The sequence below is a fragment of the Notolepis coatsorum genome, assembly GCF_963971535.1.
Source record: "Notolepis coatsorum genome assembly, chromosome: 13".
Lineage (NCBI taxonomy): Eukaryota > Metazoa > Chordata > Actinopteri > Aulopiformes > Paralepididae > Notolepis > Notolepis coatsorum.
In genome coordinates, this window is record NC_140177.1 from 64087764 (window position 1) to 64115278 (window position 27515).

A 27515-nucleotide genomic window follows, 5' to 3' on the forward strand; every position below is an offset into this window, starting at 1 on the left:
AGAATACCTTGAAGACTCTGGCAGGAGCACTCATTCAAGGGTACTATGACTACTGCTTGACCTTACTCCTAGAACCCACCTCACCCCTGCCCACTTTGACAACTTAGGATGGCTTAGACTAGACGACAGAGTACAGCAACTTGCAATGGGCCTGGTCTACAAGATACACTACACCACTAAGATACCCATGTACATGTCGAAATACTTCCCTAAGGTCAGTGAATACCATGACCACAACACCAGAGGGAGTTCCACAAATCATGTTAAACCCAGATTTGGCTCAAAAAAGGGACTAAACACGTTTCGCAATTATTCCACAACAATGTGGAACGCCTACCCACAGCCGTAAAGGAATGTGAATCCCTACCCACCTTCAAAACCGCTCTCAATGAGCACCTACGGGAGGCTGCAATTCGAAACTGGCCCGGTAAAGGTCCAAACCCCCCCCCCACCCAACCCCCTCCAATGTACAGTTTCTTCCCCCTCAAATGTATTCATTCTCTTTTAGAATCTCTGTCATAAATGTCTGGATGTAACAGTACTGTATGTCGCGTATGTCATAAATGTCATGATGAATTGAAAATGGGGGACCCTGATGTAAACAAGACGAAAGTCTTTCTCTGGTCTGCATCCCCTTAACAATTGTGTGTATTGAGCCGTACTGTATTGTACCCATTCTGCAATCTGTTAATAAAGTTTTCAATTAATCAATCAATCAATCAATCAATAAATGAAGAGCTATTGATTCCCTGTCCCTCATTTGGGGTTTACAGGTTTATTTTCAAATCATTCCACCTCCATTTGCAAATCATACTTCCACGTTTGGAAACACCAACTGCACTCACAGACTTGGATACTAAATCCCAAATATTGCATTTAGTTGTGATACATACCTCGTCCGTGAGGACTTCCAATTTGTGATCAGAGAATCAAAGCTTTCGTTTTCTGTCTGCCATTGTCCTAGCCTACGCCATGCATACTGTTGATACAAAGTGATAACCCTTTCACCACCACCCTTTACATCTGTAGTTTGGGTTAACCTAGAAGGGTTAACCTTCTGTAGTGTGGTAGTGAAAGGGTTAAACAAATTAAAATGTTATTAATAAAACATGTTTTAAAATCACTCTATTACATGTAATACAGCTTTTAGACCGCTTGTCATCAGACTCTTGATGTTAATACTGAGACTATCACCTCTATAACTGTTCTAGAGATCTATATGCTGATCCATGAGACTATCACCTCTATAACTGTTCTAGAGATCTATATGCTGATCCATGAGACTATCACCTCTATAACTGTTCTAGATATCTATATGCTGATCCATGAGACTATCACCTCTATAACTGTTCTAGAGATCTATATGCTGATCCATGAGACTATCACCTCTATAACTGTTCTAGAGATCTATATGCTGATCCATGAGACTATCACCTCTATAACTGTTCTAGAGATCTATATGCTGATCCATGCGACTATCACCTCTATAACTGTTCTAGAGATCTATATGCTGATCCATGAGACTATCACCTCTATAACTGTTCTAGAGATCTATATGCTGATCCATGAGACTATGACCTCTATAACTGTTCTAGAGATCTATATGCTGATCCATGAGACTATCACCTCTATAACTGTTCTAGAGATCTATATGCTGATCCATGAGACTATCACCTCTATAACTGTTATATATCATACTGGTCATCGCGTCTCGCTCTTTGCCATTATGAGATAACGCTTATCTCCTAGCACCTACTGTGCTCATGAACAAACAATTTGCACTCATGCACGTGACCAGGCCACGCCCCAGCGTGCTGCTATAAGACGCCGGACATGGTCACACTCTACCATCCTCTTTTTTTTCTTCCAACATGGACGTTGCAGTGCACTCCATGAACTAGTTGTTATGAAATGCAGAGAGAAATTACACAATGTTGGGTTTTCACTGGAGGTTCACCAGCCCCTGGAATCTTCTCGGCACATCCTAACAGCGCATCGGACCTGTCCTGGGGTTCCCTCATCTCGTGACAGCGGATCGAGGGATGTCGCGCGGCGGCTAGCTGTCGGGCTAGGTCGCTCACAGGTAGGGCCTGCACTGCCAGGCATTAATGCTAGCATTTGTGATACTGCTCGTTGTCCCGTGAGACAGCCGAGTTGTGTATTGGCGCGAGGGGCAGGTTATTTGGGAAAACATGGTCGTCATGACTCTGTTTTGGGTGTGTCGTGGAAATATATTATCATGTTCTTATATATCTGTGTGGAGATATCATGTTATACAGCTTGAGTTTCAATATGACCAGATTGACTGGTTAATGTGTGTATGTCTCTTTAAGATCACTCTGACATCCTACCAGTCATAACAAAGTTGTTGTTTACTTCCAGTTACTGAGAAACCATTTTGTTTACCTACGTCATCATATCTGATATAATATGTTACGTCTGACAACTGTGTATTTAACATATGTCTGAACAGAACTCTTGGTCAATTCATGGCCAGACGCTACTGTGTGAACATGTGTCTCTGACTGTGGGTTGAACTTTCATTGTGGCCACGGTGAAATAAACTTTTCTATTATTAATAATGACTCAGAATGATTAATGTAAACGGCTCATCGTTTGTCCTTTAATAATTCCCATTACAGATGGCGACGAGATGTTTTTTTTTTAACCGATGGGTGTCGAGGTCGGCCGCCAAACGGACTCTGCAGAAAGGGTGAATCCTGGAATTCCGGGGGAGCGCTGTCTCGAGGCTCCTCCGTGCGAGACACCGAGGGGAGAGAACCAGCTGCGCCGTCCGCTTGGCTGTCACCTCCGGCATGAACCTTGGGGACGCGTGATGAGGAACACTCGGTGAGCTGTTGACATTCTGATTTCTGTTTAAAACATTTTTGTTTTTAAATTTATAATTAGAGGTCTAAACTAGAACATGGTGCCGGTCAGAGCTATTTTTTAAATGTATATTACTATGTGCTCTGCAGTGGTTATTTTTTCATTGTATTGGTGTATTACTGTGCTTGGTAGACTGGCGATGGTTTTTTCTATAGTTTCTCTATCTTGGTACGTCCCGAATGTATTAGGCAGGGATTAGGCTCGTGCCTTATAGACGGGGTGCGGGGGCCTACCACGAGTATAATAAAATATGTTGAGTTCAAGTCTGCATCCCGAAGAAGAGGGGTGGGGTTTTTTTTTGGGCTTCAAAATTATATATAGCGCTAGTTTCGCTCTGCAGGCTCTGTATTTGGCTTTTTCACATAGGGGCAGGAATTGGACTGCGCTGTGGGATTGTAAATGAGGGCTGTTAGTAGAAGGAGATAGCTGTGATTATCTTTAATTATTTTACCTGGTAAGAACTAGGGTATAAGGGTACTTTCTCATGGGGTCATGGACAAGGGAGGCAGTGCTCTGAGGGTTAATTCCATTTTTGTTTGTCTGTACTATAAGGGTTTTTTTTCTCACAAGAGGCGGGAACGCGGGACTGTGAGTCGGGAGAATTTACCTATGTTTTTCAGTCCTACCGTCATTTGCCATTCAGTCTGTTTTGACCTGTTCAGTACTTGCATGTTTATAGTAGCTGCTAGCAACGGCGATCATCTAATTTCATGTGACCTGCAGAAATCATTATGACCTGTTTGCCGACGAGACTCTTAGAGACGTTGTTTTTTGTTGTCATGACTTAGGGAATCTGCCCTGCTCGTTGGAGCTGATCGAGGTACTATAGAATGTCCTAACTTCAAGCCTGGAGGGGACCCTTTCTACCGTTTAGTGTGTAACTGTCTATAATGTGTGATAACGGGCAAATGTTTTTTAAGTGTGGCTGAGAGAGAAAAAAAAAAAAAAAAAAAAAAAGAGATTGGAATAGTGAGATATACAGCCAGCCACTCACATCTTTCCTTTGTCTCTTCTCTCCCACATACACCTATGTATGTACCCCTCTCCTTTGTAGTTTCTCAGGGGGGGGTCCTCCATCTCTGTGCCAAACCAATGCCCGCCGGCCCTACTGACCACTGCCCCAGTGAGAGGAAGCTGTTCCCGGAGAAGCATATGCCTACCAGCCTCAGCCTGCAGCTGGCCTACTACTCTAGCCTGCAGCGGGTCTACTGCATGCTCTGGCCTGCAGCTGGACACGACGACGCAGCTATGAGCTACATCAGACACTGCCCAACAGCTGACCACAGCTGGGACAAGCACTGGCCGAGTCATTGGCCGAAGATAACGAACCAAGGACAGTGCGAGAGCAACGACGAGGGAACCATCAGACTGGATCGGCCCGGGGGTGTTTGGTGGCGGAGAGGGGGGGACCTGCCTGAGATTCAACAACTGATTAAGAGGCAAGTCTGACCCACATCACATTACATTATCTCGGAAATATTGAATAACGATATGAAAGAATGGAGATGTTTTTTTGCAAATTGTAGTTTTGTTTTGTTTTAGCTATCTGAGGGTATAGCCTTGAGCTTTTCCTCTGCTTGAGAGATTCCAAGCACTGTGCAGTTTGCAGTCACGTGTTCTTGCTGTAATCTGTTTTCGCTCTACTGAAAGGGTTTTGTGAGAATGTTTTTGTTTTGAATAAGGGGAATTATTATTCTGCAAGGTACTGCCCTGTGTTTTCTTTTGTGATTTCAATTTTTCAGCTTGGTGGTGGGAGAAGTATGGCCTTGACAAAACCAGAGGCTGGACTGTACCCTTGAGTCCTGCAACCACCGTCTGGGCATTTGCAAAGAGACGCTAATGATGGTTGCTGTTATGACAACTTCTCTTTTGCACGTGACACGGGGTCTATGCAGAGGACCTTTTGTTTTTTAGATAATAAAAATAGTTTGTGCTGAGTTTAATGATGATAATATGTTTGTTGTCTTTATGAAATGATAATGATTGTGATTAATGATTATCAAGAGGAGGGAACTGTCGTGGAAATATATTATCATGTTCTTATATATCTGTGTGGAGATATCATGTTATACAGCTTGAGTTTCAATATGACCAGATTGACTGGTTAATGTGTGTATGTCTCTTTAAGATCACTCTGACATCCTACCAGTCATAACAAAGTTGTTGTTTACTTCCAGTTACTGAGAAACCATTTTGTTTACCTACGTCATCATATCTGATATAATATGTTACGTCTGACAACTGTGTATTTAACATATGTCTGAACAGAACTCTTGGTCAATTCATGGCCAGACGCTACTGTGTGAACATGTGTCTCTGACTGTGGGTTGAACTTTCATTGTGGCCACGGTGAAATAAACTTTTCTATTATTAATAATGACTCAGAATGATTAATGTAAACGGCTCATCGTTTGTCCTTTAATAATTCCCATTACAGGTGTTTTCCCGACTATCCTAGTGCTACAATGCTGGGTCTCCGTTCTTGTTCCCCGCCGAGGGCTGTCTTTACTAAAAGGTCTTCCCTCCTCTTAACCATTCATGCTGACGGTCAATCGGTGTCTAATGTTGGGGGTTTAGCGGGGGCTTGTTTACCATTTTCATGGGTGGATGGGCTGAGGCCTAGGGCTGGTGTGCTTTTTGTGAATCTATGAATTGTGTGCGGGACTGGTGTTTTTCTCTGGTCTGCATCCCCATAACATTTGTGTGTATGGGCTAGCCCATTCTGCAGTGTGTTAGTGGAGTTTTCGTTAATTTATTAATGTACCCCTTCATTGGTGCACACCACAGTGGAGGTTGCTGCATTCCTACTAGTGAGGCAGTGCTTCACTAGTAGTAGTCTTTTGTCTGCAGCCACCACTGGTGCTCCGTGCTTGTGAAGCAGGTGGCATCAGTCCTTTGCCTCTGACATGGTGGAACGGTGTCCCGCCCGGCCGACGCCATGAGGCGAGTCGGTCCGGCAGGTGGCTGGTGGGCTGTTAAAGCCTATATCGCTGTGGTATAGAATTAGCAGCAACTAGCAACATTGTTCGAATTGCTGTTTTTTTCTGTCAAAAATGGTGTCGGGTGGTGGGGCCTTAGGGCCAGCCGACGTCGAAACATCGCGCAAGGTTTTGAGGTTACTCAGCTTTTGACCTAGCTGCAAGCTATAACCGCAGGGAGGGCTAGGATGCTGTCAATGCTTGTTTACAGACATCTTTGGTTGGATCAGTCTCCCCTTGAGGAGGAGAGAAGGGTTTTCCCTCCTCAGGGCTTCCCTCTCCGCAGAGGGACTTTTGTCTTTCCGCAGGAGCGCAGGCGGTATTTGACTTAGGCCCCACACCGCCTCACACCGCGCAGCCAGAAGTGAGGGCGCGGCCTCGCCAGCGGCTGTGGCGGGGCCCCCAACCAGCGGCCATGTTTCCCCCGCCTGAGGTACCCTGGACACAAAGACAACAGGTGATCGCAAGGCCGACAGCCTTGGCGGCCGAGGGATCGGTTACATTAGATGAGCACGCCCTAAAAAAACGTTGCCGTCTAGCTGTGTCTAGCTCGCTCTCCGGTCACTCCCCCCCCCCAACACCAGCGGGATACGGGCTCTGATTTGTTCCCTTTGGCTGTGGGCCGCGTGCTTTCAGTGAAGCACAAGCGGCCCCACGTTTCGCTTCTCATGGTGACAGGGGCTGACACCCAGTTGCTGGCTAGGCCTGGGTCTGTCCGTGAGAATGCTGTGCTGTCAAGCGGCTCCCACGCCACACGTTCTGCGTCTGTGTTTGGTGAGCCTGGTGTTGTGTCTGTCAACGACGAAGGTTGTCAGCAGGGGGAACTCGATGCCCAGGGGGTCGCAGCGCGAGTTCCCCCAGCCCGCCCTCGCCAGGCCGGGTATCACGTTAGTGCGTCGGGTGCGCTTGGGATTATCATCACATATGGCTACAGCAGTGCCATATGTCGAGGTGGATGGAGAGAACGCTGAGGCGATGACTTGTGTTTGCACAACCCCACCCGTTTTCAGGTTTGGTACAGACCCTATTGTCAGGGTCAACAGCAGTGACAGCTCTGGCCGACGAGATCCAATCTCTGTGGGCGAAGCAAGCCATTGTCGTGGTCCCAAAGGAGGACGCGATGTGTGGCGTTTCCTCCCGGTATTCTCTGGTGCCCGAGAAATCGGGGGGGGGGGGGGGGGGGGGGGTTAGTCAGACCCATACTGGACCTGTCCCATGGAAGGTTCAGAATGTTGACCGTCTCCCACCTGTTAGACGCTGTCAGGTGGGGGCCTGGTTCGCCTCTATCCCTTCTACAACGGTGCTCAGGTTCCGGGTTCCTCTGATTGGCCACGACGCTCACGTGACCCTACGCTAACCCGCCCCCTTCCTGCCGCGCCGCTCTCCCTCAGCTTCCGCCCTCCCTCAGCTTCCTCAATTTATAACGAATCATTAAAAAATATATACCGTTAACTGGAATATGTTGTTTCTTTACACATATGTTGGATTATGTTAACTGGAATATGTTGTTTCTTTACACATATGTTGGATTATGTTAACTGGAATATGTTGTTTCTTTACACATATGTTGGATTATGTTAACTGGAATATGTTGTTTCTTTACACATATGTTGGATTATGTTAACTGGAATATGTTGTTTCTTTACACATATGTTGGATTATGTAATTGGTTTGTCATGACAAACCAATAAAATTCGCGAATTAACCGGTGGCCACAACAACACACAGTACTGGTGGTGGTGGAGGACCGGGGGGCTCCACGTCTCGGGGCGGCAGGGGGAGAGGAGGCAGCCGGGGAGGCGGCCGGGGAGGTCGAGGGGGAAGACGGACGCCTGATTTTTTATTGGAAACAACAACACAACAACACACAGTACTTGTCCTCCTCTGATTATTGGAAACAACAACACAACAACACACAGTACTCGTCCTCCTCTGATTATTGGAAACAACAACACAACAACACACAGTACTCGTCCTCCTCTGATCGCAAGCTGACCGCGTCGTCCTCCTCCTCTTCACTCTTGTGGTCGTCGTAGACCACTTTCTTGCAGACAGGCGTCCGTCTTCCCCCTCGACCTCCCCGGTCGCCTCCCCGGCCGCATCCTCTCCCCCTGCCGCCCCGAGACACGGAGCCCCCCGGTCCTCCACCACCACCAGTACTGTGTGTTGTTGTGGCCACCGGTTAATTCGCGATTTTTATTGGTTTGTCATGACAAACAAACCAATTACATAATCCAACATATGTGTAAAGAAACAACATATTCCAGTTAACATAATCCAACATATGTGTAAAGAAACAACATATTCCAGTTAACATAATCCAACATATGTGTAAAGAAACAACATATTCCAGTTAACGGTATATTTTTTTAATGATTCGTTATAAATTGAGGAAGCTGAGGGAGGGCGGAAGCTGAGGGAGCGTGGCGCGGCAGGAAGGGGGCGGGCTAGCGTAGGGTCACGTGGGCGCCGTGGCCAATCAGAGGAACCCAGAACCTGAGCGCCATTGTAGAAGGGATAGAGGCGCCTGGTTCACCTCCATAGACCTGTAGGATGCGTATTCGCATCCCGATCTTCCATCCTAGGGCTTACCTATGCTTCAAGTTTCAAGTTTCAAGTTTCTTTAATAGTTGTCATACAGAAGTACAGAATACTTTTATACAAAATGCTTCTTACTGTTACGCTCCAGAGACTGTGCAAGACAAGATAAGTATGAAATAAAATAACATAGTATAGCATGTAAATTAGAAGTAAAAAAAAAAAACGAAAAAAAAAAAAGCTCAAGGTCTATATGGGCATCCCTCTCAGAGCGGCGGCGAGTGGATGGGTTCTCGGCGCGCTCGGGAGGTTCCGTCCTAGGACGGTTACGGCGCTGTCCATGATGCGCCTGCTGCTGGGGTCCCTCTTGGCCTCCTCTTCATGAGGAGGATGCAGAGGTGGTTTTTTCCAGTATGAAAATGGACCCGGTGTGAGACATATGGAAGCGGCTGAAGGTTCCCATGTCAGGACTGGGGGACCTCGTCTTCTGGGGAGGGTCTGGTGCCCTCACCTGCAGGGTCCCCTTGGGCAGCAGGCTGTCACACGTCACGGTCTTCACCGACGCCTCCCTCATGTGTCGGACCAACGCAGTAGGGGGCCGCTGCCATGCTGCCCGGTCTGCGCTACATTCAATGTGTTGGAATTGAAGGCAGTCCTTCTGGTCCTCAAACGGCTCGGCCACCTTGTGGTGGGCAAGCATGTTTTGATCAGGACGACGACACAACGTCAGCGTCATATATTGTCAGACAGGGAGGAGTGCGCTCCCCCCGTCTGCACCGGGCGGCGGTCGGGCTCTGGCTATGGGCGTTCTCCATCTGCTCTGCCTGAGGGCTCTCCACATCCCCGGCAGGGTGAATGTGGGTGCAGGTGTGATGTCGCGGGCGGTCCTCACCCTGACGAGTGGGGACTATGTCCAGACATAGTCGGGCAGGTCTGGGACCGATTCCGTGGCCGTCCGGGATTCTGTACGCTTTCCCCCCCTTATAGCTCAGCTGTTGGGGCGGGTACGTCGGGAGCGCGGGACTTGGTCCTGGTCGTGCCGGGGCATAGCTGTGTGGTCCCCGGCCCTGATTCAGCTCTTGGTGGCCCCGCCGTTGCCTGTTCCGTGGTCACCGCGGGCCTTCTCTCAGGCACGCGGAACTCTGTTCTGCCTTCCTGTTCTGGGGCAGCCTCTAATCTTGGCTGCTGACAGTGTGAATCTGGTGGGGATGCGTCTTGACTATTCTGTGGTTAACGCTATCCGGTACGAGCACGCTCCATCCTCTACAGCGGCTTACGCTGGGGAGTGGCGTATGGTCGAGTGTGGGGGCGGAACGTTGTTCAGCCACCCTCTCGTGGGACGTTCCTGCTTGGCGCTCTGCATCTCAAGCCTGTGGAACATTTCTCTGTCTCCGAGTGGGACCTCCAACTGGTCCTGGGCCGGTTGTCGGAGGCCCCGTTTGAGCCTCTTGAGCAGGCGCCATTCGATCTGCTGTCTTGAAGATCATGTTCTTTTTGGCCATCACCTCCGCTAAACGCATGGGTGAGCTGTGTGCTCTCTCGGTGCGGCCTGAGTGCTTGTCTATTCGTCGATAGCGGTGCGACTCTGAGGCCTAATCCAGTCTTTGTGCCAAAGAATATCCGGAGCTCTTTCGCTCCAGGGATATTGTGGTTCAGGCGTTCGTCCGCCTCCTCACGCTAGTGAGTTGGAGGCGGGTTTTCACCTGTCGTGTCCTGTCCGTGCACTGGGGGTTTACCTCAGGACTCGGGCTCTCAGGGCTTCCGTTCAACTGTTTGTTTGTTACGGTGGCCCTTGCGCGGGTGAGGCGCTGTCCAAGCAGTCACATTGGTTGTGTGGGGGTGTTGCCTTTTGCTGCACGTTGGCTGGACAGGTCCCCCCTCGGGCTGCTGCCCTGTTAGGGGGGGCCTCGGTGGAGGACATCTGTGCTGCGGCCTCCTGGTCCTCCCCGGGTCCCTTCGTTAAGTTTTCCCTAGTGGACATGACTGGGGGTTCTGTCTCCAAAGGCGGTTCTGGGGTCTTTTTCCGAGGAAGGTAGAGTGTGACCATGTCCGGCGTCATATAGTAGGACGCGGGGGGGCGTGGCCTGGTCATGTGCATGAGTGCAAATTGTTTGTTCATGAGCACAGTAGGTGCTAGGAGATAAGAGTTATTATTATATTCTTATTTTAGTCCTATTGACTACCTAAATGTTTATCGTTCAATGTGAGCGATCTGTAGTGCCGAATTTCCCTCGGGATTAATTAATAAAGGATTTCTATTATGGAACTAACTGCCCACCCCAGTTAGGACAGCTGACACCCGTCCAATGTTTCGCCGTCGACTAAAGATGCACTTCTTCAACCACTATCTGAAATAAAAAAATAAATAAAAAAGAATCTAACCCTAACTAACCTTACTGTCATGCACTTGTCCTAATAAACGAACCTACACTGTAGCACGCAACACTTTGATGAACATTGTTACTCAGCTGATAGAGTTGTGCTCTTCCTGATGACCTGTTGTACAGAACTTGTAAGTCGCTTTGGATAAAAGGGTTCAGCTAAATGACTAAATGTAAATGTATTATATTATATAAATGGAGAGATGACAGTGAACAGAAACCTATGATTCATTCTCTCATCACTGCCTTCTAGTCCATGAAATAATAAAACAACTTCTCATGTAACTGTTTCCCATCTCTCTCTTGGGACCCTGGACACCCCCCCCCCCCCCCCCCCCCTCAGGATGTTTCCTGGACCCCACCATGAGAACCAGTGCTTCTGGACCCCACCATGAGAACCAGGGCTTCTGGACCCCACCATGAGAACCAGTGCTTCTGGACCCCACCATGAGAACCAGTGCTTCTGGACCCCACCATGAGGACCAGGGCTTCTGGACCCCACCATGAGAACCAGTGCTTCTGGACCCCACCATGAGAACCAGTGCTTCTGGACCCCACCATGAGGACCAGGGCTTCTGGACCCCACCATGAGGACCAGGGCTTCTGGACCCCACCATGAGAACCAGGGCTTCACCAGGACAAGAGAGACAGGCTCTTCAGGATGTGTTCTGGACCCCACCATGAGAACCAGTGCTTCTGGACCCCACCATGAGAACCAGGGCTTCTGGACCCCACCATGAGAACCAGGGCTTCACCAGGACAAGAGAGACAGGCTCTTCAGGATGTGTTCTGGACCCCACCATGAGAACCATGGCTTCTGGACCCCACCATGAGAACCAGGACTTCACCAGGACAAGAGAGACAGGCTCTTCAGGATGTGTTCTGGACCCCACCATGAGAGCCAGGGCTTCACCAGGACAAGAGAGACAGGCTCTTCAGGATGTGTTCTGGACCCCACCATGAGAACCAGGGCTTCACCAGGACAAGAGAGACAGGCTCTTCAGGATGTGTTCTGGACCCCACCATGAGAACCAGGGCTTCACCAGGACAAGAGAGACAGGCTCTTCAGGATGTGTTCTGGACCCCACCATGAGAACCAGGGCTTCACCAGGACAAGAGAGACAGGCTCTTCAGGATGTGTTCTGGACCCCACCATGAGAGCCAGGGCTTCACCAGGACAAGAGAGACAGGCTCTTCAGGATGTGTTCTGGACCCCACCATGAGAGCCAGGGCTTCACCAGGACAAGAGAGACAGGCTCTTCAGGATGTGTTCTGGACCCCACCATGAGAACCAGGGCTTCACCAGGACAAGAGAGACAGGCTCTTCAGGGTGTGTTCTGGACCCCACCATGAGAACCAGGGCTTCACCAGGACAAGAGAGACAGGCTCTTCAGGATGTGTTCTGGACCCCACCATGAGAGCCAGGGCTTCACCAGGACAAGAGAGACAGGCTCTTCAGGATGTGTTCTGGACCCCACCATGAGAACCAGGGCTTCAGCAGGACAAGAGAGACAGGCTCTTCAGGATGTGTTCTGGACCCCACCATGAGAACCAGGGCTTCACCAGGACAAGAGAGACAGAGACACACGGCCTACTCTGGAATTTACATTTAAAAGAATCAAAAAGAAACATGCTCCCTATGAATTGGTGGTGTATGGAAGGAAGTTCAGCTACACCTCTCTTTATTTCATTATTCTGTCCTCTCTCTCCCCCCCATCTCTCTCTCCCCCCTCTCTTTCTCTATCTGTCTCTCTCTCTCTCTATCTGTCTCTCTCCTCTCTCTCTCTGTCTCTCTCACAACACAACTGTCTCTCTTTTTATGTACAGATACCGAGATGTCACACCATGTTACCTGTTACCTGTTTATTGCACAATGTTGTTTTTATTGGATTCTATTATATGTTGTACCACTGTATTGCACATCGTTGCGGGCAAGACCACCCGCATTTCATTGTATACTTGTATGCCGTGACAAATAAAACTCTTGACTTGACTTGACTTGAACACAGTAGTGGTGGGCCTGATCTCTGCAAACGACGAGAGGGCCTCCCTGGAAGAGGTCAAGGTCCTAGCGGGATGGTGTCAAGAGAACAGCCTCTCCCTGAATGTCAGCAAAACAAAGGAGATGATTGTGGACTTTAGGAGGTCGGGGGTCAGGGACTACAGCCCCCTCAGCATCGACGGGGCACCGGTTGAGAGAGTGAACAGTTTTAAGTACCTCGGAGTCCACATAACCGAGGACTTGACATGGACCACACACATTGACAGTGTTGTGAAGAAGGCACGGCAACGCCTCTACTTCCTCAGGCGCCTAAGGAAGTTCCAAGTCAGTCAGAAGATCCTTAAGAACTTCTACTCCTGACTGGCAATATCACCTCCTGGTTTGGGAATAGCACTGCACAAGACCGTAGCAGACTACAGAGAGTGGCACATTCAGCCGAACGCACAATTGGAGGTGGGCTTCCCACTCTCCAAGACATTTACAACAAGCGGTGCATGGGTAAGGCTAAGAGAATAATCAAAGACTCCCAGTCACCCAAACAACTGCCTCTTTGAACTGCTGCGGTCAGGCAAGCGATACCGGAGTCTCATGGCAAGCACAGAGAGACTCAGGCGCTTGTTACACTGACTGTTTTTGTGCTAGTTTTTATACGTTTTTGAATACGTTTGCTGTCCCTTTTACACAGAAATGCGTTTTTGGCGGATACGTTGTGGTCCTACTGAAAACGCTAAATTGTGTTTTCCGTTTTGGAGTAGCGCCAAAACTCGCCGACAACAGTCGTGTAATTTGCACGGAGCCGTTGTTGCGAAAACGCCCATGCGCAGTAGATACCATCTGCGTGCCCTTCCGGTGACAACAGAGTGTGTGTGTGTGTGTGTGTGTTTGGGACAGAGCTGTCCCAAATAGCTGCAGCTACCATGTGTTGTCAAGTTATTGTTATAAGGACCCCAGTCCAAGCTACAACAGTCTGCATTTCCTTAACAATTGTTTGTATTGAGCCGTATTGTATTGTACCCATTATGCAATATGTTAAATAAAGTTTACATCCATTCATTCTGCTAGCATTACCGATTGCATGAGCACTGCCACTGGCTAACATGAGCTAGCGTTAGCTATCAGACCCTGTTAGCTCAAAGCTCCTCTTTCAACTTAACAAGCATTAAACAAAATGGCCCAGTCATCTATTCACCTTTGTTTAATACACACAGCGTTGTCTCTAATGTTATCTAGCTACTGATAGCTCCCGATATCATCAGTTTGGTGCTGGCTAACTAGCGTGAGCTAACGTTAGCTTCTAGCCACAATGCTATACTGTTATAATGGCATATTCCATCCACGTTAGCATGCAGCTAACAATGTAGCTAACAACGTCACCGATCTTTTTTGAGACTAAACTATCCGCTCTTGGTGGTCACTTGTGTTGATGTTAGTTTTGTTTCTCAACAAATGAGAGGCAGAACACACAGTGAATGTATCCGTTTTGTTTATTGCACTTTTATTACACTTTGCTGAAAAAGAAGTGCTGCATTGGGTAAATAGGCAAAGATGGCGGCGCCCGCCTTGTTGACATTTTCTTTGCAGGAAGTGTATTGGCACATTCAAGTTCTTATTGGTTGAAAATTGCCTTCATGTTCGCCACCTACTGCCACCTACTGCTTTGGCAGTATACTACATCACTGTGCTCAGGTGACAAAAACGAAAGTGTGACTGGCCTCCCGCTACGTTGCGGCGAAACTCATCTGACAATAAAACGAAAGTCTAACCGCAGCCTCAGAAGGAGCTTCTATCCCCAGGCCATCAGGATGCTAAATGACAATAACACTATGTAACAACCATCAAATGCACTCACAGCACACACATCCACATGCACACACTCACTTTAAACAAACAACTCACTGCAGCACCCACTTTAGAACACCTAAACACACTTTATATTTATTGGTAAAGAATTTGCACTACAACCCATACCTCATTACACCTTACTGTAAATTGTACCTCATCCCATTTCTGCATTGTACTGTATAGTATATAGTAGGGATGTCCGATATTATCGGCCAATATCGGCATTAAAATGTGATATCGGAAAATGGTATCGGTTTACATTTCTATAACCTTTATTTACCCAGGCAAGCAAGTAAGAACAAATTCTGATTTTATTTATTGTCAAAAGTATGCATAATGTTGTGTTAATTCCACAACAAGAGATATGTAATGTTAATTACCTGAAATTATTCAATTTTTTGATGGGGGAAACCCTGCACATATCGGTATCGGTTGATATCGGTATCGGAAATTAAGAGTTGGACAATATCGGTATATCGGTATCGGTAAAAAAGCCAATATCGAGCATCCCTAGTATATTGTATTGTAACTCAGTTACTTTTCTACTCTGCATTGTACATTGTATGTATATATTGAACACTTTTGTCTACGTACTTGACTTCTATTTTATACTTACTATACTTATTTTATACTTATCTATTTTTATCTAGCACAATCTCTGGAGCAAAACAGAAAGAAGCATTTATATAAAAGTATTCTGTACTTCTGTAGGACAACTGCTACAGAAACTTGAAACTCTCTACGTGGCACGAGCTTCACTCTCACTGCTCCTCGTCCACTTCCTGCGGGATGACCGACGTCACTGCTCCCCGGTTCATTTGTCGGCCCCTCATTGGCTCGTGCGATGTTATTTTCGAGCTCCGATTGGTCGGCAAACCGTCAATCAATTCCCACGGATACTATTGGTCGAGAGTTTGTAAAAGGGGCGGGGTTTCTGTCCTGTGTTGACAACAGGCAGAGAGTTGAGGACGAAGAGAGAGAACTGAGAAGAGATAGATGGAGAGACCGTGAGAAAGGAGAGAGAGACAGACGGAGAGAGACACGTTTACTACACAACACAGTAGTTAGTTGTAGAACAACAATGTCTTCCTGCCGTTTATTTTACCTGCTTCTAATCGCCTTCCTCCACCGGAGCGTCGTGTCGGCGGAACAGCGGAAGCTCTCAGCAGGTAAGGCCGCTCCACAGAGCCCTCTCTCCGGCCAGCAGAGCAGCCTGGCCCCGGTCAGCCTGGAGCTCAGCTTGGAGCTCGGCTCTCTCTGTATGTCTTCAGTAGCATGCAAGCTAAACTCTGTCTCTCTCTCTCTGTATGTCTTCAGTAGCATGCAAGCTAAACTCTGTCTCTCTCTGTATGTCTTCAGTAGCATGCAAGCTAAACTCTGTCTCTCTCTCTCTGTATGTCTTCAGTAGCATGCAAGCTAAACTCTGTCTCTCTCTCTCTGTATGTCTTCAGTAGCATGCAAGCTAAACTCTGTCTCTCTCTGTATGTCTTCAGTAGCATGCAAGCTAAACTCTGTCTCTCTCTCTCTGTATGTCTTCAGTAGCATGCAAGCTAAACTCTGTCTCTCTCTCTCTGTATGTCTTCAGTAGCATGCAAGCTAAACTCTGTCTCTCTGTATGTATGTCTTCAGTAGCATGCAAGCTAAACTCTGTCTCTGTATGTATGTCTTCAGTAGCATGCAAGCTAAACTCTGTGTCTCTCTCTCTCTCTGTATGTCTTCAGTAGCATGCAAGCTAAACTGTGTGTCTCTCTCTGTATGTATGTCTTCAGTTGTAGCATGCAAGCTAAACTCTGTCTCTCTCTGTATGTCTTCAGTAGCATGCAAGCTAAACTCTGTCTCTCTGTATGTATGTCTTCAGTAGCATTAGAAAAAGAAAGCAATACGCTTGGACCAGCACTCACAGATTTTGGTTATTTAATGGCAGCCTGAAACAAACATGTTTCGGAACAATTTATGTTCCTTCCTCAGTGTTGATGGCTAGCAAATGTTCTCACCGACAATAATGTTTATATACCAAGCAAAGCAGGAAGTGACGTCATCCACAGGTGTGTTGAGAGTTGCTATAAGGTCGAATTTGACCCAGGAAGTACTTTGATGCCAAGAGTCCATTCTTAAGTTGAAATTACCACAATATAGAAATAATAAATGTAGATATAAAATATATAAACATAAAATTGTTGTTATACTAGAAACTAAAAACTAAAATAACATCTAGTATTGTAACTGAGGGGTACAATTCCCTGACTGTATTGATAAGTATGGTATCATTAAACCACTACCGCTTTATGTACTTTAATTACTGGCCATACAGTACACGATATATGAATATGATGAACACTTCCCACAATGAAATCGGTTCCAAACAAAGGTATAATCAAGTATTTAATGGAGCAAAAGGTACATAGGATACTTTACATTATTCTTTGAATGCACTTGTAAGGCAAAGGAATATGCGTAGGCAAATCAATAATGAATGTCCATTCTCTGGTTACGCAGGAGGTAATTATACAACCTGAATCTTAGGGAATTATATCTATGGTACACTAGTAATATAGCGGGAGATACTGGAAGGGGTTCCCCCTGGTTGTAAGCCAGCAGGGGTAGAAGATCTGTCGGTAGTAGAACGTCTGGTCAACGATGACTAAGGAGACTCCAGGTACAGGAGCCGGTGCAGTAGCCTCTTGATCCACAGACGAATACAGCTGTTCTCCGTAGACTGTAGCTCCACAGTGAAGAAAGCTAGTCGGCCTCAGGCTCTCTGAGGCGCCGACTCGACTTGACTCCTCGCGGGGTAAATCCAACACGTGCAGGCGTCGGCGATTATCCGCTCCATAAATCACAGGACCAAAGCAAATATATTCCAGCCGCAAAGGGCTATGTAGTCGTCGGGTAGATTAATCCAGTGTACATGTCCATACGGTTCTCGTCTAGGTCTCCTCGGGTGAAAGCGCCATGTGGTCAGCCCAGCCTGGATAAGAACTCTAGCTAATACGAGGAAGCGTTGGAGATGCTGGTCACTGTAGAACTTTAACCGCACGATACACTATACACAAATAGACTATTAATGACTTAATAGAAATATGTCGCACTCGACGGTATAGCGCCAAACTCTGACAATTCAGTTATTAATTCGCACGCGGTCTCAATGCTCTATTCTGGGGCCAAACAGGCCATACTTCACCGCACGTTGTATCGTGGGTGAGGCTTCAACTTATTGGGTAACATACTAAGGCTAAGAAGGGGCTTCTATATTCACCTGCGCCGTATTTATACGCACGGTGAACAAACTAGTACCAATCTCATTTCTGTCGCGTATCCCTGGGCAAGGCCGGGCATGTCCAGACACGTCTTGACGGTGACTTTGAACCTGACTCCGGAGGCCGGTCCCTGGCGCCGGTGGACCGCTGTCCAATAGGAGAATGAAATATTATGGTCTGGGCTAAAGGGATATTCCGTGTATATATACAAGGAATATACAGGGGATATCAAACGATATACAAATACTATGCAATATATATCAATAAATAAATATATATATTCGGTTTAATCTGATCCTTTGTAACAAGTATGTATGGCTAGGTAGATACACTCTAATGCCTTATTCATTTTAAATATAAAAAATAAACCCTTGGGTAAATAAGTCCGCCCTTTGGCGTAAAGTCAAACTCTTTTTTTGAGCCTCATAATAAAGAGGAAAAAAGAGGAAAAAAACTACACCTGTTCGGTGTGTCTAAGGTTATTAGTCGTACGAATGGCTCTTTAAAACAGATCTATAGTCTAATCATTAATACTCCCTTGTATACTTATATACTTGTTGCTTAAATAACTAGATGCCCTTATTTGTTGGGCTAAATGGATCTTACTCATATTTACTGAACCAGGCTCACCCTCCATACATCATTCTAAAGATAAGTCAAGTCAAGTCAAGAGTTTTAATTGTCACGGCATACAGGTATACAATGAAATGCGGGTGGTCTTGCCTAAAACATGAACTAATAATCGGCCTTAATGGGAAAGGTATTTAAAGGAAGCGGGTCAAAACGTTCTCTTCATTCATCCCTCTTGGCTCTATACAGTTAAAGAGGTGAATATAATAACACTCTCTTTGCAAAAGTAGCTTATGCCTGTCGCCTCCCCTGGCGGGCCTATGAACTAACTCTAGATCCATATAACGGAGATCTTTGACAGCATGCTTGCAAGTCTTGAAGTGTCTAGCTACCGCAGATTTGACGTCTGAATTTCTGATTGAACACTTATGTTCACTGATTCTTAATTTGAATGGTCTCGTTGTTTTGCCTACATATGAAAAATCACAAGGACATTTCAGCAGGTATACTATGTTGGAGGAATTGCAGGTAATACGTCCTTTAACCGATATCCGTTTGCCCGTTTTTGGATGTGTATAACTTTTGTCTTTGATCATCCCTTGGCAATGTACACAAGATTGACAGGGAAAATTCCCATCTGGGATGTTAGACATAAAGTGAGTCGGTTTTATTATGGGAAAATCCGTTTTCACAAGCAGATTTGAGAGATTCGCTTGTCTTTTGTAGTAGTAATTGGGCGAATGTTGAAACGCCGTTCCGATTAGAGGATCAGACTGTAAAATATGCCAGTATTTATTAACAATGGTACGTATGTCTCGTAATCGGGCTGTAAGTAGACACAAAGGCTACTTTATCAGAGTGTACCTTATTCTTCTTAGGGGCCAGTAACGAGGATCTGTCAATCTGCTGAGTTTTGTGCAGGGCCTGCAAGCTAAACTCTGTCTCTCTGTATGTATGTCTTCAGTTGCTATTGCATGCACTCATCTGTGTTTCACTACACACTTGAGTGCATGCTTACCAACTGTTAGTCTGCAACACTACTATCACCGACATCTAAGAAGGGAGATCCCCCCTTGAATGGCCCTTCTAAGGTTTCTCTCCTCCACACTGCCTGTGGAGCATTTTTCCCTATTGTTAGGTTTTAGTGAGTTTTTCCTTACCTTCGCGTGGGGTACGTCTGGGAGTGTTGCATTTATTTATTTATTTGCATTTATTTTAAATTTGTTGGACCATAATTATGGTGTTCTTGTTCTGTTCTTGACTTATTGTTATGTTTTCTTCTTGACTTGTTTAAAGAAGACATGTCCGGCCCATGGGGACATTAACGTGTGTTGTCGGGCCTTACAAATAAATTTGATTTGATTCAGTAGCCCTGAAAATGGATGGGAGCACGTGTTGAAAACTAGAGGGTTTGTGGAAAGACTCATTCTAACTTCCCTTTGGAAACGGGCCAGTTAAATAATCCTGCTCCTCCTTAAAATGGTTTCCCAGAGTAGCAGTGTTTTCCCTTCATGTGTGGGCTATGTGGTCACTCACTCACGTACTCTCTCGCTCACATACTCTCTCGCTCACATACTCTCTCGCTCACATACTCTCTTGCTCACTCACTCACGTACTCTCTCACTCACTCACGTACTCTCTCACTCACTCCCGGAGGGTCTGGCTGGATGTCTGGTAGGTCTCTGGTGCTGCTTCTAGCCATGCCTTTTCTCTTCATTTCCCCAAATCATCACCTGACCTGCCATTGAGACAGAGTGCTAGAGACCCATGACACATCCAGAACAGAGTCATGGAGGATGACCTCGTCCTAAATAAAATCCCCTTTCAGTTGTTGGTTACTGCTGGGAGTTAATATTGCCCCCCCCCCCCCCATCTCAGTGTTTCTGTTTGTGCTGTTAAATGGGTTAGGGTTTGACTGCAGGGATGAGCTGGTGTACTGTACAGTTCAGTAGACCGATTAGATATCACAAGATACCAGCAGATAATACCATTAGGGTGTTTTCACATATAACTCTGTCCTCTTTGTGTTCACATTGTTCTGTTTTAACTCTTTCTCTGCCACGCTGGGAACGGGATATGGCTATTGTGCTGCCATGCATTAAACCAATGGAGTCGGTCACCTTGTTTGCAGGGCTATAACTATATTCAAGTCAAGTCAAGAGTTTTAATTGTCACAGCATACAAGTATACAATGAAATGCGGGTGGTCTTGCCCGCAACGATGTGCAATACAGTGTTACAACATATAATAGAATCTAATAAAAAACAACATTGTGCAATAAACAGGTAACATGGTGTGACATCTCAGTATCTGTACATAGTTATTTACAGAGCATATAGGACATGCTAGGTAGCTTTGGTAGTGCAATACACTGTTCCTGTTATTCTAGTTTAAAGTGGCCTTTCCTTTTGGCCATAAGTGTGCGGCATGAGTGTATGCCCGCTCATGTTAAAGTGTTAAGTGGCTGCTAGTGTGTGAGCGTGCACAGCGTGCGTGTCGTGTGTGTGTTCATGTGTGCTTGTGTGTGGATAGTTCAGTGTTCTGTGGCACTCAATGTTCATTGTTCAGGGCTCTGATGGCCTGGGGGAAGAAGCTGAGCCTAAGCCGCTCTGTCTTAGTAGCTGGGGTTCGCAGGCGTCTGCCTGACCTCAGCAGCTGGAACTAGAGATGTTCCGATACAATTTTTTCCATTCCGATACCTAAGCTTTGGGTATCGGCCAAAAAAAAAGATATTATATACATTTTTTATAAATATAATTTTTTTTTTTTTTTAACAAATACTGTTTTATATATACTGTTTTTTAGTAATAACTAGAAAGTAATGGTATTTATTCAACAACAGGTGATTGTATAGATTTGTATTAGTATCATTAATCAATGAGTATGGGGCTTCAGCACTGCAGATATACCCTACTCCAATGATCCACACGGACATTATACGTTGCTGCACTCGCTACCCACTGGCTCTGCAGATATACCCTACTCAGTCTGTCTACAAGGCTCCGTTGAAGTAGCAGAGGATCTGTTGTGATTTTTGCACAATAAATATTCAACATTCTCTTTTGAGACTCCGCCTCAGACTCTTATCATTTGGCACTAAAAGCGAAACATTGTCGCCGATATGGCTGTCCGCAACATGTCATTAATTGTGTACGCGACGTGCAATTGTGCAATGACGACGTTACCGTTAGCTAGCATGAGCTACCGGTATATGGGAAGACCATAGAAGACTGTAACGTTACTGGTGACATTGTGATTTAACTTGGAATACTCCTTTGCCAACTTGCTGTACTTTGCTTGCAGGTCTGCAGCCATTATTGCTGGATTATATGAATAGCCCCAACTTTAGCCAAGGTTTCAAGTTTCAAGTTTCAAGTTTCTTTAATAGTTGTCATACAGAAGTACAGAATACTTTTGTACAAAATGCTTCTTACTGTTGCGCTCCAGAGACTGTGCATGACAAGATAAGTATGAAATAAAAACATAGTAAAAATTAGAAGAAAAAAAAAAGAGGTCACAGTGTTCAGTTTAGACATATGTACAATGTTCGTAGACGTAGTTACCATACAATATACAATACTGTGCAGTGTACTAATATACAATACTATATAGTGCAAGGCATAAATGGACAAGGTGCAGTTTAGGTACAATTCACAGTAGGTGTACGAGTTGTAGTGCAAATCCTTTATCAATAGATATAAAGTGTAAGTGTGTTTGTGTGATCTAAAGTGTGGAGAGTGGGTGCTGCAGTGTGTTGTTTGTTTGAGTGAGTGTGTGTGTGCGTGTGGGTGTGTGTGCTGTGTGCATTTGATGGTTGTTGCATAGTGATTATTGTTCGTTTAGCGATTATTGTTCGTTTAGCAGCCTGATGGCCTGGGGATAGAAGCTCCTTCTGAGTCTTTCTGTGCTCGCCATAAGACTCCGGTATCGCTTGCCTGACGGCAGCAGTTCAAAGAGGCAGTTGTTCGGGTGGCTCGAGTCCTTAATAATTCTCTTAGCCTTCCCCTTGCACCGCTTGTTGTAAATGTTCTGGAGGGTGGGAAGCCCCCCTCTAATTGTGCGTTCGGCTGAACGTGTCACTCTTTGTAGTCTGCTACGGTCTTGTGCAGTGCTATTCCCAAACCAGGAGGTGATGTTGCCGGTCAGGATGCTCTCTATTGTACATGAGTAGAAGTTCCTAAGGATCTTCTGACTGACTTGGAACTTCCTTAGGCGCCTGAGGAAGTAGAGGCGTTGTCGTGCCTTCTTCACAACACTGTCAATGTGTGTGGTCCATGTCAAGTCCTCGGATATGTGGGCTCCGAGGTACTTGAAACTGTTCACTCTCTCAACTGGTGCCCCGTCGATGCTGAGGGGGCTGTAGTCCTTGACCCCCGACCTCCTGAAGTCCACAATCATCTCTTTTGTTTTGCTGACGTTCAGGGAGAGGCAGTTCTCCTGACACCACTGTGACAGGTTCTCTACCTCTTCCAGGTAGGCCCTTTCGTCGTTGGCAGAGATCAGGCCCACCACTACTGTGTCATCAGCAAATTTGATGATGGTGTTGTTGTTCCGCTGTGCTACGCAGTCATGTGTGTACAGGGAGTAGAGGAGGGGGCTCAGAACACAGCCCTGGGGGGCCCCTATGTTGAGCGTGATGGATGAGGAGGTGCAGTTGCCGGCTCTTACCACCTGGGGTCTGCCCGTCAGGAAGTCCAGGACCCACTGGCACAGGTCATAGTTCAAGCCCAGGTCCCTGAGCTTGGCTATGAGTTTGGAGGGGACTATGGTATTGAATGCTGAGCTGTAGTCGATGAACAGCATTCTCACATAGTTCCCCTTCCTCTTGTCCAGATGTGATGCTGCTGTGTGCAGCACATGGGCTATGGCGTCCTCCGTGGACCTGTTGGGGCGATATGCTAATTGCAGAGGGTCCAGGTTGATGGGGAGGGAGGAACAGATGTAGCCCTTCACTAGCTTCTCAAAGCACTTCATGGCTATGGAGGTGAGGGCTACAGGGCGGTAGTCGTTGAGGCAAGCGGGCGTAGATTTTTTGGGTACAGGGATGATGGTGGACTTCTTCAGACAGGTGGTAATGTTAAAGCTAGCTTTCGGTTAGCTGTTCAATGCTAATAACACCAGCCACCAAGCGAACCCATGAGCTCCCCGTCAACACCGCTCTGTCGGGACGATGACATTTACATTTGTCATTTAATCTGCTGTTAAAATGACAAATGGCATTGACACTTTAATCGATTAAGCACACGTTTGTTTTATAATGCTTACTCAACAGACCACAGTGTTGTTGATAAATTACGTCATATGGTATCGGAGCGCAGCATTAGAGGGTACTCGCCAATACCGATACCAGCATTTTAGCCAGTATCGGCGGCTTTTCCGATACTGGTATCGGTATCGGAACAACTCTAGCTGGAACAGGCTGTTATTGGGGTGGTGAGGGTCTTTCATTATCCTGCAGGCTCTGGATTTGCACCTCTTGTTGTATAGAACCTGCAGGGGAGGTAGTGCAATACCCGTGGTACGCTCGGCTGAGCGCACCACTCTCTGTAGGGCCTTCTTGTCTTGTGCCGTGCTGTTTCCATACCAGGCAGTGATGTTTCCGGTCAAGATGCTCTCTACATCTCCTGAGTAGAAGGACTGGAGTATCTTCCCCGATACTCTGAACTTCCTTAACTGTCTCAGGTGGTAGAGGCGCTGTTTCGCCTTCTTTACTACTGTGTCTATGTGTGTTGACCATGTCAGATCCTCTGAGATGTGGACCCCCAGGTACTTAAAGCTGCTCACCCTGTCCACAGTAGCCCCGTTAATCATCAGTGGTGTGTGTGTCTCCTGCTGTCCTCTCCTATAATCCACGATCAGCTCCTTGGTTTTACCAATGTTCAGGAGCAGGCTGTTGTCCTGGCACCAGCGTTCCAGTACCTCAACCTCCTCCCGGTAGGCCTTCTCGTCGTTGTCCGAGATCAGCCCCACCACCACGTGTCGTCTGCGAACTTCACTATGGAGTTGGAGCTGAACTTGGCCACCCAGTCGTGTGTGTAGAGTGAGTACAGCAGGGGGCTTAGAACACAGCCCTGGGGGGACCCGATGCTCAGGGTGATGGTGTTGGAGGTCTGACCCCCCCACCCTGACCGCATGGGGTCTTTCACTCAAAGTCCAGTACCCAGGCGCTCAGGGCGGAGCTCAGACACAGCTCGATCAGCTTGTCCACCAGTCTGGTGGGGACTATGGTGTTGAACGCTGAGCTGTAGTCAATGAACAACAGTCTCACATAGCCCCCCTTCTGACGGTCAAGGTGGGAGAGGGTGCTGTGCAGTACCTGGGAGACCGCGTCGTCAGTGGACCTGTTTGTCCTGTATGCAAATTGCATAGGGTCCATATCACTGGGGAGGGAGGCACAAATGTGGTCCTTGACCAGCCTCTCAAAACATTTCATGACCACAGAGGTGAGTGCCACCGGTCTGTAGTCATTTGGACATGTTGGGGAGGGTTTCTTCGGTACAGGGATGATGGTAGACATCTTGAAGCAGGCAGGGACCACCGACTCCGCCAGGGATTGATTAAATATGGCGGTGAACACAGGGGCTAGCTGGTTGGCACAGGACTTAAGTATGCGTCCTGTTATTCCATCTGGGCCAGCAGCCTTCCTGGTGTTCACCTGCATAAATGCTCTTCTCACACTGTGTACCGTCAATGAGAGAGCGTCCCCGCCCCCCCCGCGGATGCCCTCCACAGCAGCCGGCGCACCAGTGACCAGCGTTTCCGTTAGCCGGTAATTACCGGTATTTGACCGGCAAAATCTGTTGAAGTCCGACATATTTAATCTCTCCGGTCATAATGTCCGGTGAAAATAATTCTTTCTAAACACAATTAGATTATTTGAATTGTATTAAAATAGGCTAAAATTAAATAGCCTATGCGATGAACGAAACAAACAATCATTACATTTGTTTCATCGTTGCTTCACCAAGCAGCCGGTCTAATAATGACATCCTGTTGTCAGCGCGAGCTGGCTGCTGATATATTTGCGAGAAGCATCCATCTGCCGGCCGGCAGGGTGCAGTACTCCAATTCAGCCATTGTCAATTCAGCTGTTGGGTGGGGGCGCTGCTGAGCGGTTTCCAGACCGGACCTAAAAACACTGCTGCTCCATGCTTCACGTAAATATATCAGCAGCCAGCTCGCGCTGACAACAGGATGTCATTATTAGACCGGCTGCTTGGTGAAGCAATGATGAAACAAATGATTGTTTCGTTCATCGCATAGGCTATTTAATTTGAGCCTATTTTAATACAATTCAAATAATCAAATTGTGTTTAGAGGGAATTATTTTCACAGGACATTATGACCAGCACCAAGTCGTTGGGAGGTGGAGATATACATCACGCAAACCCACGATAATGTTGCCGTCTCTCTCTGCCAAATTTCTCAGTTCTTCGCTTGATATAATTAATACAAATGTCCAATATAACGGAATTCGTTAGCTCATAAAAATGTGATTATAACAGACTGCTGTTTATTAAGGTCGGGCAGACTGCCCACCGACACCTCAAGTCGGCAGCAGCACGAAGTCTCGAGGGACTTATTTTATTTGGAATATATTAATGACTGTATATACGCAAAAGTAGCCTAGTTTTAAGTTAAAATATTATAAATGCCTTGATGATGTCATTCTTTATATAGGCCTATCAATTGTTTTTAAGCTCAATAAACTCTGACCGGAATTTATCCCATTTGTCCGGTAGATTGAAATCTACCGGACACTCAGACCTGCAAAAAAAAATTCTAACGGAAACCCTGCCAGTGACGTCACTAGCCGTTGGGCTAGCAGTGCCACTGTTTGCACCAAACCGCACGTAGAAGATGTTGAGCTGGTCCGCAAGGGAGGCGTCGTCGCTCCCCATTGAGGGGGCGCTGACTTTGTAGTCAGTTATAGCCCTCAGTCCCTGCCATAATCCTCTTGTGTCGTTCTGTGCCATTTGTGCCTCCATCTTGTCGGCATACGTCCTCTTAGCAAGTTTGACAGCCTTGCGCAGAGTGTAGACTGTTGTCTTGTACTCTTCCATGTTTCCTGACTCTCTGCCCTGGTTATAAGCAGTGGTGCGAGAGTTCAGGGCGGCTCTGATAGTACTGTCCACCCATGGTTTCTGGTTTGGGAACACCCTCGCCTTTTTTGTGGGGACGATACTATCAGCCAGTGTTGTTATGAATGACACCACAGCGTCTGTGAAATCGCTGACGTCACTGTTACTCCTCCTGAACATTCCCCAGTCGGCGTCATCTAGTGCGTCCTGAAACGTGGCCTCTGATTGGTCGTCCCATTTTTTTTACCTCACGTGACACGACAGCGTCACGTGATCTCTGTTTATATGCTGGGACAAGAAAGATGGCGGCATGACCCGACGTGTTTGTTGCTCCTGCTAATGGTGGAGCCGGTACAGCCTTGTATCCGGCTCTGAACGGGGTGTAACAGTGGTCGAGTGTATTTCCTCCCCTTGTGGAGCAGACGATGTGCTGGAAGAAAGACGGCATGACTTTCTTCATATTCGCCTGATTGAAGTCCCCGGCTACGATCATGGCTGCGTCCGGATGCTTGATCTGGTGCGCGTTCAGATGGTCGTGTAGTTCCGCTAGCGCCCTGCCGACGTTCGCCTGGGGGTGGATGTACACTGCAGTCATGATCACTGCAGTGAATTCGCGCGTAAGATGGAACGGGCGACATTGGATCGTGAGGTGTTCCATGTAGGGAGAGTATCTTCACTTCCCCGGGGCTAGTCCAGCCGTTGTTGGTCATAAGGCATAGCCCCCCGCCGATGCTCTTCCCGGAGGCTTCTGTACGGTCCGCTCTGAAGATGGTGAAGGAGTTGGAGGGAGAGATGCTGTGATCAGGAGTCACTGGTTTCAGCCAGGTCTCCGTGAGACACAGGATATTGCATTCCCTCATCTCTCGCTGGAATCGGACCCGCGCTCGTAAATCATCCATCTTACTCTCTAGCGAACGAGCATTCGCCAGGAAGATAGATGGAATAGCCGGACGGTAAGCAGATTTCCTTAATCTTAA

The 27515-nt window shown here is 46.9% G+C and overlaps 1 protein-coding gene across 1 annotated transcript in view; it reads left to right on the forward strand.

The window, feature by feature from the left end:
- Positions 1 to 15595: 15595 nt before the first annotated feature.
- plod3 (procollagen-lysine, 2-oxoglutarate 5-dioxygenase 3) overlaps positions 15596 to 27515 on the forward strand; it is a 113243-nt gene continuing 101323 nt past the window's right edge. The window contains exon 1 of the mRNA XM_084327317.1: positions 15596 to 15799. Coding sequence (XP_084183443.1) covers positions 15712 to 15799 — 88 coding nt within the window. The 5' untranslated portion in view covers positions 15596 to 15711. The remainder of the gene's footprint in view (positions 15800 to 27515) is intronic.